Source organism: Leptinotarsa decemlineata, unplaced genomic scaffold (genome assembly GCF_025532065.1).
Source record: "Leptinotarsa decemlineata unplaced genomic scaffold, Ldec_3_MD MMD2_P_RNA_scaffold_9, whole genome shotgun sequence".
Classification (NCBI taxonomy): domain Eukaryota; kingdom Metazoa; phylum Arthropoda; class Insecta; order Coleoptera; family Chrysomelidae; genus Leptinotarsa; species Leptinotarsa decemlineata.
In genome coordinates, this window is record NW_027412536.1 from 2,511,351 (window position 1) to 2,522,853 (window position 11,503).

Genomic DNA, 11,503 nt, shown 5'->3' on the forward strand with positions numbered 1-11,503 from the left:
AGTGATGGGTAGCCCGATTGTTATGCACGATATTGAAAGACATTGATTTTCCTGTTAATATATAGTTCTTTTTTGTGGACAGATTCTAAAACAGTTCTGTGTTGGATCAAAGGTGATGGACGGAATTATAAACAATTCGTCGCACATAGAATCGGTAAAATACAGGATTTAACAGTTGCAGCTCAATGGAAATATGTCCCTGGCAAATTAAACGTTGCTGATGAAACAACAAGAATAAATTCATCAAATATTGACGCAAATTATGATAGTTGTTTGTTAGTTTCGAGGTCCTGATTTTCTGTGGAACTTGAATGATTCACCACTTCGATTTTTCAAATTATCATCTCGACGATGAAAATGAGAGAAAATCTGCTGAACAATTTGTTGGTTTCATTGTTCCATCTTTTGACTACCTGCCAGAAGTACACCGGTTTTCCAAATGGCGAAGACTTGTGAGAAGTGCAGCATGGGTAATAAGATTTTGCAGACTTCTTCTAGGAAAACATCGTGGGAAAACCGATATTTCTTCTGGAGAATTAACTATCGAGGAAATAGATGATGCAAAGAGATTGTGTCTCAAAAGAAGCCAAGAGGAGAGTTTTGGCAAGGAAACTGAATTACTTAAAGCAAAGGGTCAACTTGACAGAAAAAGCTCGCTTTTTAATCTTTCAGCGTTCATTGATGATGATGAACTTCTCAAAATGCAAACTAGAATCAGCCAGGCTCCCTGTTTAGGTGAACCCGTAAAGAAACCGGTGATTTTAGATCCCTAAAATGCTACTGTTGATCTGATATTACAGCATTTCCATGAAAAGAATAATCATCAGGGAAAGGAAATGGTTTTAAATAATATACGTCAGGAATATTTGCTAATTAAAGGAAGACAAGCTGTAAAAAATATTTTTTATAGGTGTCGTTTCTGTAAATTGAAAAAATCAAAACGAAATACACCGAAGATGGGAGATTTGCCATAGATGCACCTCACACCAGGCTTAAAACCATTTACTTGTACTGGTATTGATTATTTCGGGCCCTTGTATGTCACAGTTGGAAGGCATAAAGAAAAACGGTGGGGAGTTCTTTTCACTTGTATGACAATTCGTGCAATTCATTTGGAAATCACATACTCCCTCATTGCTGATGGTACAATAATGGCCAAAGGGAGGATGATATCACGCCGGGGTCCAATCAGACGCCTTTATTCAGACAATGGCACAAATTTCAAGGGAGCGAATGAAGAACTTTTGAAATTGTACCATGAACTTGATCACCAGGAGCTAACTCGAAGAATGAGAGAGATGGAGATAGAATGGCACTTCATTCCACCTAGTAGTCCACTTATGGGTGGATGCTGGGAAAGGTTAATAGGCTCGGTCAAGAAAATTTTGGGGGTTACTTTAAAGGAAGAAAGACGAAATTTTATTAACATTGTTCGCGGAAGCTGAGTATGCAGTTAATAGTAGACCATTAACTCATGTTTCAACCGATCCTTCCGATCCTCAGTGTTTAACGCCAAATCATCTTCTGATTGGTTCACCCTCAGAAAATCCATTTCCAACAAAATTCGAAGAACAAAACCTAAGAAAGCCGTGGAAGAAGTCCCAAAGGCTGGCAGAGATATTTTGGTCAAGGTGGATCAAGGAATATTTACCGACTTTATCGAAGCGTGCAAAATGGATCAAGGACGATGAACCTGTTGCGGTTGACGATGTAGTCGTCATTGTAGATGGTCACCTTCCGAGAAATACTTGGCCACTGGGTAGGATCACTGCAGTTTTTCCAGGAAAGAACAATGTTACGAGAGTAGTCGAGGTGAAAACATCTACAGGAGTCTTCAAACGTCCTGTAACCAAATTCTGTGGGGTGGATGTTGAATTTGGTGAAAATTCTTAAAAACTTTCACGGTGGGGAGAATACAGATTATATATTTTGTTTATTTGTTGCTTTGAAATTTTTGTAATTCATGTATCATTCAGTATATTTTTTGTTACATTCAGTTGAGTAGCTATGAATGAGATATGTTTATACAAAAGTTGTTGTTGTTGATTGTCAAAAAAGGTCAATAGACGTTCAAAAAGTATAATTTGGTATTTTCTCAAAAAATAAAGTTTCTAAGGAAATAACATTGAGGGTGATGAGAACTTTTTAAATTTGTTTTTAAATGATTGTCTCCAGACTATCTGAGCGATAATTCCATATGATTTCCCGTTACCCAAAATTCCATATCTTCGGAGACAATGTAGTATAGATTCAACAGGACTTCCCTGTCACAGTAAGTTACTATGAATCTCAATAGATAACAATTTTTCCTCAAATTATTATAGCTGTTTTACGCATATTAAAGTCTGATGATTTTTCTATGCCATTTGTTCATAGGGATTTTGCATACTTTGGGTGAGGCTTAATAAATTCCAATTCTTAACAAAATTTGTATCATTTGCATATGAAAATTGAAAGGCTATGGAGGTAGTTCATGAAGTCATTGGCATATATCAGCAATAATGAGAGTCCTAGTATGAGTCCTTGAGGAACACCTAACTCTATGGTGAGTGCTAAACTTGTAGAATACTAAAAATGAATACTCTTTCGGTTCTTCCTTGCAAATAAGACTTCATAAGTCTTTAGGTGATAATCCTCACACTATGTCTCTCCATTTTCAACAAGAGTAATTCTCAGTCAAATGCTCCTGAGAAATTAATAAATAGGCAACAAATATTCAAACCGATGCCAAAAACATTCACCAGATGTTCACAGAGCTCATAGAGAGTAGTCCCTTGTTATAATTGTGCATCTCTTATGTGACACACCAACTGAAATGTTTGAAAATGCAATCAAATGAGTCTTTGTTTATTACATGATCTGATCTGTATGCATATATGTTTTTAACATTTTTCTGTTATTTCAAACTCAGCAGTTTATTCACAACAAAAAAACTGCATACTTTGATTAACATCCTGACAAAAATGTTCTAATTCCCTTGTTAAATTATTTCTTCAGTGAGAAGAAAATGTTTCCCTGAACATTTATATCAACAATTCTCTTAAAAGTACCTATTCTATTGATTTTATTTCGTTTTTGACTTTTTTAAAGTTGATATAACAGAGTCAGATTAACTCAAGACAACAGTCTTAAATTGTAAGTTGCATATTTTAGGTTGGAGTCCATAGAATTCCTATTGGAAAATATTTGTTTCAACAATGTTAAACAATCATATTTTTCATATTTATGTAAATTTGTAGGGGTTGTACTACAAACCTGGCAAACTATCACTTCGTTTCCTTGTGACTTAGTTTAAACAGGTGAAAATTAGAGATTATTACAAAATATTCGATCTGTTAACTTGTCAAATATTTGTTCCTTGAATGGTATTTTTTTATTATTTCAGCTGTATTAGATACAAACGATCAATTTTCATTGTAGTTTTTATATAGGCAACAATTTAGGTACCCTATCGAAAATTGGTATTGCAAAAATAATTTAAAAAAAACAGAAAAAATAACTTTCTGTTCAGCCGGATATTGAAGTACACAAGTCTGTATTTAAAAAAAATGTACAATCCTAGTTGATGTTTAGAGTTAACTAATTGAAAATTAGACATTTTAATTCAAATTTACTCACCCGGGAAACACTTCTGAAACTTCGAATCGGTTTTCCAAAATAACTACAATGGCCGAGTTGACTCCGTTAAGTGTTTAGAGATGAGATCGAGTTAGCAGTTGACAGACTACGGAATGAAATTCTCGGCTACGACTGACACAGACGATACTTCACTGTTTGATCGAGGTTAAGTGTCAATGTCCATGTTACTATTTATTTATCCAATATCCAGTACTAGTTACTACTACATGGTTAAAAATGGGTTTCGTCTACAAAAAGTGAAACAAATTGAAATACTTTTATTTATAGATGTAACCTAAAATGAAACAATTTCAAAAACTGACTTAACGAAGAAACACGGAAAATACAGTATTGAAAGGAAACCAATTCAAGTTCATTTTTAATGTCAAAGTAACATCTAATTAAATTTTTTTTGAAAACTGATTTTCAAAAGTAGAGTCACAGTAGAATGCTAAAAGACTGTAGACTTGAGTTTTGAAGTAAATGTCAAACGGTACTCACGGTACATTAACGTATATCCGGCAACATCGAGACTAGGAGCTACAACAAAAACAGAAGGCGTTTGGTTTGAGTGGTGATTGACATAAAATTGACAACTGACCGCAATTTGTGAAGTGGATGTATTTCTGGTACAAATAATAAGGTATAGCAATACGCTCTTTCCAATATTTGTTATTGAGCTAACAAATGTATTGTATGAAAGCTTAGAAGGGCTCATAGATGTATACTGTATGTACTTTGTAACTTCTATGGAAAAGCCACAAAATCTATGATTTTATTTTTCCACAATTTATACTCAATACTGTGAATTCATTGATATAAAAAGGTGAATTTTCGTTATAAGTAATAATTCACAGTTACCACTGTAAATTATCAAATTCATACTTATAACTATAAACTGGACCACTTTGCAATCACTACAATAAACCTTACTTGCAATCTCACCTAGCCAAAGCTATTTTTGATACAAGATGTGTTTTCAAGTTCCAGTTGCACTAGTTGAATTTAATTTCGATTAGATTAGGTTATAAGTTAGTTTTTGTTTCATTAGCAATATATACTGAATGGATTTGCAATGATTGTTTCGAGTTCAAAGTGAACAAGCGATGAATTTACTGTCTTCAAACGCTGGTCATAATTCACAGTGGAAACAGTGAAGTTGCCAATTTACAGTTTATAACTGTGACTTCGTACTCAAAACTGTAATTTCACTATTATAATTGTAAATTCCCAGTTATAGGTGTAAATGGTAGAAAATAATATTGTAGATTTTTTATTGTCCTTCTACGCTTTCGTATTATTCAGAAACACATTTCACTTTCAAATTGTTTTGCGTCAACCGCTAATAATACCTAACGTCAATCGAGAACTTGAAGGTGTATTCTGTGAACACTAATCTTATTCCAATAGGGTCATTCCCGTCAAAATGTATTCCACCTTATTGCTCGATGTTATTTATTTGATCGGGCAGAGAGAGGGAACAACTTTTTAAGAAGTAGGTAGTTGAATCTTATCTACAAAGCTTACCCCTGTAGTATATAGATAGAGCGTTTCGCGATAATTGGAACTTAGTTAATTCCCATGTTTTTCAGTTATTATATGGTCCGAAACTAACTAAAATCCTGTTTATGTGTTCTAAAACTAACCGCTACTGTCCATGAAAAAGTGGTGACATTCGACATTCGGAACACGTACATCCTTACAACATATTTGATGAAAAGTTTTCAGCACTTTATAAACTATGTGGTCAAAATAAAGCAGAAACTGACACCTAACGTAACGTAATATCAAATTCCGTTTCAAAACCAACCTCACGCTAGAGGCGTTTTCTGGCGCTCGTGTATTCAAAACGTAGTCGTCTGTGATTCAAAAACATTCGTTCTGACGTTGAAACGAAATTTGATGTTACGTTAAGTCAGTTGTCGTTATAGTTTATAAAATGCTGAAAACTTTTTTCAAATACTTTGTAAGGATGTACAAAATAAAGCTGAGAAATTATTACTTGTACATATCCGATTCTGAGGTTAGGGAAAATTGAAAAGTATGTTTTAATTATTGATTTGGACATCTGACACAAATTGAATCATTCCATTCTGGCGAATCTTATTATCAATGACGTCACTACGAATCGTTTTTGAATACACTCTCGAATACGAATAAACGCCAGAAAACATCTTAGTTTTCAATTATGTTGAATATGTTTCAGATCATAATTGGTGTGACGTCATCGTTTTAACGCCAGAATGAATGTATTTGAATCAAAGATGAATACGTTTTGAATACATGAGCGCCAGAAAACGCTCCAAGTCATATCCATATATTGAAGTGTCAAATGTCAGTTGTAATATTGCATATAATAAGAGTAAGTAATCAAATGTGGTGATTGATATGTAATAAGTATACCTCAGTCACAGCGAAAGCTAACCAGTAGTCCTACTCTCGTCGGAACCTTTGATGTTTCAAATTGAAAGAGTTATACTGATGTTTGTGTCTCACAGTTTCATTTTTTTTGGACTACTGCACATCCATAATCAACCGTCCGGAGTGGATTTGTCAGCGTTTGACATTTTATACACTGCTTAACAAGTGAATAATTGATATAAACTGCTCAACAGTATAACACATTTCATGGAAAATTAAATGGGTGTTTTGAAGTAATGTAGAATATTATGAAATTCTTTACTCACTCCTTGTATGTTTGGTTCAAGTTTTGTAATCGATTTGAAAATAAGTTATGGAGGAGCTAAAGGAACTTACAACTTTAAACATATAGCTCAGAACTGGATAAAAAGCAATATTTTTGCATAGAAGAAAAATATAAAAAAAATATACAATCGAACACAGTTCTGAAAAAATGAAAAGAATTGATTTGCTTGTCCAAGCCAGCTGGTTGTATACGTACCCAGGTAGTTATTCTCAACTGAATAAAGAATTATACTTAGTGCTTTTTTAGAAATACCAATGCAAGTGATACAATTTTGTAACGATACGGACACCCTGCCCGTATCGATACAAAATTCTGCTAGTTGGTTTTAGCTAGGAAGGCCTTGTAACTTGATTTCCGTTCTCCGAGGAACATTATACAATTAACACAACAAAGTTTTTGTTTCGGGGTTGAAATTAGATGATTTTAATGTATTTCCACGTGTTAAAACCGAAAGTGACCATAAAAATTATATATTAGCTCTTGTTTTCAAGATATAGTATCATTATATATGTATATTGAGTTTTCAACAAATGAAATATTTCATCACCAACAGTTGGTACACATGTTTGTTTACATAACACCCCTCTCATCAGCTGTTCTTGAGTAGTAAACATAACCTATGTGAGTTTGTCAATTGTACGCACGTGGTTGCTATTGAAATTATCGTGTGAAGTTGATTTTTAAATTAATTTAAGTGCTGATCTGAAATGCCTCGAAAGTGTGTGAATTCTGTCGATAGCTTTTGCTATATATGTGGTGAAATAACATTTAAGGCTCAGAAACGTAAAATGACACCTATCGTTAAGACAGCCTATGAACATTATTTTGGTGTGAAAGTTGGGGACCAAGATAAATCATGGGCTCCTCATATATGTTGTAATTCTTGTTCCGTCATATTGCGAGAGTGGCTGAACAATAACAACCGGGCAATGGCTTTTGCAGTACCTATGGTTTGGCGTGAGCCTACCAATCATACAGACGACTGTTATTTCTGCTTAACTCCTCCCATTAAGCAAGGTTTATCTATGAAGAAAAGAGGAACGGTTAAATACCCTAATCTCCCATCTGCTCTTCGGCCTGTACCACACTCAGACAATTTGCCAGTCCCTTCTCCACCCCAAAACTATGAAATTTTAGAGGAAGGTGATGAAGACTGTTTAGAAGGAGCAACCCATCCTTCTACATCCTATGACCCTGATTTTGAGGTAAGCGATAGGTCTAGTGATCCGCACAGAATTAGTCAAGCAGAGTTGAGTGACCTTATAAGAGATCTTCGCTTGTCTAAGGAAAAGGCTGAGCTGTTAGGGTCAAGACTACAACAGTGGAATCTTCTAAAACATGATGTGAAAATATCTCAGTACAGACAGCGTCAAAAAGATTTGCTTCCTTTTTTTGAGAAAAAAGAAAACCTCGTAGTTTGTTCTGATGTTAATGGTTTGATGGACTGCTTGAATTTGGATCACACTCCATCTGAATGGAGACTGTTTATAGACTCTTCAAAACTAAGCTTAAAAGCTGTACTTCTGCATAATGAAAATCAGCTACCCTCTATTCCTATAGGTCATGCAGTTCACATGAAGGAAACGTATATAAATATGAAAACACTTCTCCAATCAATCAAATATGAACAACACAAGTGGCACATCTGTGGTGATCTGAAAGTCATTGCTATACTCCTAAGAATGCAATTAGGGTTCACCAAGTACTGTTGTTTTTGTGTCTGTGGGACAGTCGGGATAGAAAATCTCACTATAAAAAAATGAACTGGCCTACACGAGACCTAAACCCTAATGAGAAAAATGTAGTTTACGAGCCTCTTGTAGATCCTAAGGATGTTCTCCTTCCCCCATTACATATTAAGTTGGGACTAATGAAAAACTTTGTGAAGGCCATGGACCAGGAAGGACAAGCTTTTAAGTACTTGAGAGCAAAGTTTCCCAGGTTGAGTGATGCTAAAGTCAAGGAAGGCATCTTTATTGGGCCTCAAATCCGTGAAATCGTAAATGATCCTGCTTTTGACATGATTTTAACAGGAAATGAAAAAAGAGCCTGGGAAGCCTTTAAGGGGGTTGTACATGGGTTTTTAGGTAACAAAAGAGATGATAACTTCACAGCATTGGTTAAAGAGCTTCTTCAAGCTTACCACCAACTTGGATGCAACATGTCCTTAAAAATTCATTTTCTTCACTCTCATCTTAATTTCTTCCCACAAAACTGTGGAGCTGTGAGTGACGAACATGGAGAAAGATTCCATCAAGACATTGCCTTAATGGAACAGAGATATCAGGACCGTTGGAATGAAGCAATGCTTGCAGACTACTGCTGGTCTGTGTGTAGGGACGCTCAAGAAGTGTTTTATAAAAGACAAGCTAAACGATAGCGATCTTACAATGAATCGGATTGACTTAATTGAAATTTGGTGCTACAAACTTCTTTTATTTGTCAAAACACTAAGAATAATGTTTTTTTTATTAATTTTGTACTTAAAATATTCTAAAAGAAACATAACAATATTGTTTTATGTACTTTCACTTTTCACGTATAGTATAACTACTCTTTAGGATTAAGTACTGTGTATCTCAAAAACCAGAGCTAATAAAAATTTTTCATTGTTATTTTCGTTTTTATCACCCCAAAATTAGTATAAATTGACTAATTTACTGTAGGAAACATTCAAAAAATATTTTTTTGTTGTGTTGTGATTTTTGAAGTGAAACTTTTTTACGCGCGCTTGACTTAGGGAGTAAGCTGGTGAATTCATCTGGGATATTCTGCAACCGTGTTAAGAATCACAAACTCAGTAGTTTGAATAGAGCTTTGATGATGATAGCACGACCAGCTGTCGAAAGCGCTCGCATATAATTAAATAGGAGTTATAAAACTACCGATCCAATCGGACATATCACTCAAGAAAGTGGCAAACCATAGACACGTGTTTCGGGTTTTTGGCTCATCATCAGTATAGTACAGCAACATTTGGTTAATGATAATAATAATAATAACTTTATTCACAACGTATACAGATTAGAGTATAATTAAAACAAAATATGTGAACAAACTGGTTTGGCGATAAGAGCAGAGCTCTTGTTTCGCAAGGAGTTATAAAAAATATGTAAGTACATAAATATTTGTATAAAAATATGTATGGCCTTCATGGAGTAGAAACTACAAAACATTTTATTAAATTTTGTGAATTTGGTGTTATAGTTAAGCAAATTATATTTCGGCTTGAGGTAAAATAGGCCGATTAACTACAAGAAAAACAAAAAGTAAGAAAAATAGATAAAATCTTAGACAAATATTATACGTTCTATAAGAATAAAATATTAATGTACAAATAGATAAAATCTCAGGCAATATGGATAAAATGATGCTACTTACAAAACAGTATGATACGACTAACTCATTTCACAACAGATTTTTTTTTAATTGTCTATTTTTTTCGAGAATGTGTTCTCTTATTTGTTTTTTGAATATTGGTTTGGAATAAGATTTTTTTTATTTCAAAAATAACCGCATCAACCGCGAAGGGTTATTAGCGGAGGAACAATTAGGTATAATTATATTTTATGTAATATATGAATATGATTTTAAAAAGGTTACTAAAGAATTCAAGTTCGCCACGTCTAGGGCAGAATTGAGATCACTGGGAAGTCTTGCTTCTTGTCTTTCATATTCAAAAACTGGGCACTCCAGGATAATGTGTTTCACACTGTTGATCACACCAAAAATATCACACTCCGCAGCAAATTCTTTCTTCATGAAGTGTTGGTGTGTTAGTCTTGTGTGTCCGATTCTGAGGCGAGGAAGAATGACTTGATGTCTTCGTTGGGCTGATTGGTAGTTCTGGAAGCGCATGTCGGGATTTAAATCACGTAATTTATTTGATTCCATTCATTAGTTTTTTTATGATTTTAAAGTGATCTGAGTGGGAAATTTGTTCAAACAGTGTTGCGGAAGGAGTAACATTGCGAGCGACTGCATCTGCTTTCTCATTGCCTCTCATTCCAGTATGGGAAGGTATGCAGATTAGTTTAATACATTTTTGATTCTGTATTAGCTTGGATATCCTTTCCTTTATACGGACAAGTAGTGAATTCCTTGGGTATAACTGTCTGATTCCATCACATTGCGCTGAGAGAATCGGTGATAATAACATAGTTGCCTTCCAGTCTTTCACAGTGTGCTACGGCTTGATCTATGGCGTATAATTCACCTGTATAAACACTACAGATTGACGGCAGACAGTAGGCAAGTTCCGTATCTCTTGTAATGACGGCTGCTCCTACACAATCAGAAGATTTCGAAGCATCTGTGTATAAGTGATTGTATTCCTTGTAGTTGGAGATTATTTTAGAGAGTTTTTTGGATAAAACTTGGTGTGATATCATTTTTCCTGTGAGTGGAGGTGTTACAGGGTGGGATCTTAATGGTCCATGGTGGTGGAGAACAGAAACCAAGTGATATGACATTAGTAGAATAGCTAAGAGAACATGGGGCAAATGGCAACACCGCCTTATGGGAAATACCATGTAAATTTGGAGAAAAAAGCCAAGCTCCGTTTTACAAATTTTTGTCCCAACATGGAAATCTCCATAAGACAGTGTTGCCAGATTTCCCCAGATCCACAAGATTTCATACACCATTCAGATGTCGCATGATCCACTGTAATGAAAATCAAAATAAAATAACTCTGCGCGCTCGACACAATACTATCTAGCATTAAAAATGAAATTCAGTCATTGCCACCCTCGTGTGGGTTGAATAATTTCCCAAACTACCTGTTCCATATTAAAAAGTAGGGTCTGTGTGTGTGAACGGCCGAGAGCCGTGATGTAATCGATTTAAGACAGGTGTTGAAGTAGTGTTAAGTGAGAAGATTAAATAACACGCATTTGATAAACAATATTGTAAAATCTCGTGAAGTATTAACCTGAAAATTATCAACTTGAGTTGTGTCAAGGTAAGGTTGAGACGAATTGTAATTTAAGACATAGGTGTTGAAGTAGTATGAACTGAAGAGAGTAAATAAAGTGCCTTTGTATCGATAATATTGTCGAATCTCGTGAAGTATTAGCCTGATAATTATCAACTTGAGTTGTGCCAAGGTAAGGTTAAGACGAATTGTAATTTAGGACATAGGTGTTGAAGTAGTATGAACTGAAGAGGGTAAATACC

At 34.7% G+C, this 11,503-nt stretch overlaps 2 protein-coding genes across 3 annotated transcripts in view; one reads left to right on the forward strand and one right to left on the reverse strand.

Annotated features, from left to right (window-relative positions):
* The window catches only part of LOC111510666 (protein Loquacious), a 70,170-nt gene extending 66,396 nt beyond the window's left edge, over positions 1-3,774 (reverse strand). For both annotated transcript variants that reach the window (XM_074170409.1, XM_074170407.1), the window contains exon 1: positions 3,619-3,774. The gene's annotated coding sequence lies outside the window, so the exon portion shown is untranslated. The remainder of the gene's footprint in view (positions 1-3,618) is intronic.
* On the forward strand, positions 1,152-1,893 carry LOC141480604 (uncharacterized). Its single transcript, XM_074170794.1, has 2 exons — positions 1,152-1,360; positions 1,404-1,893. The coding sequence occupies exons 1-2, from the start codon at positions 1,152-1,154 to the stop codon at positions 1,891-1,893; spliced, it is 699 nt and encodes a 232-aa protein (XP_074026895.1).
* Positions 3,775-11,503: the final 7,729 nt, after the last annotated feature.

What these genes read in the sequence shown, in the direction of transcription:
- LOC141480604 (XM_074170794.1), top strand. Translation starts at nt 1,152, where the DNA reads ATGGCCAAAGGGAGGATGATATCACGCCGGGGTCCAATCAGACGCCTT. An exon ending in ATGGGTGGATGCTGGGAAAG is followed by an intron (nt 1,361 to 1,403) that starts GTTAATAGGCTC and finishes GTTACTTTAAAG; the next exon opens with GAAGAAAGACGAAATTTTAT.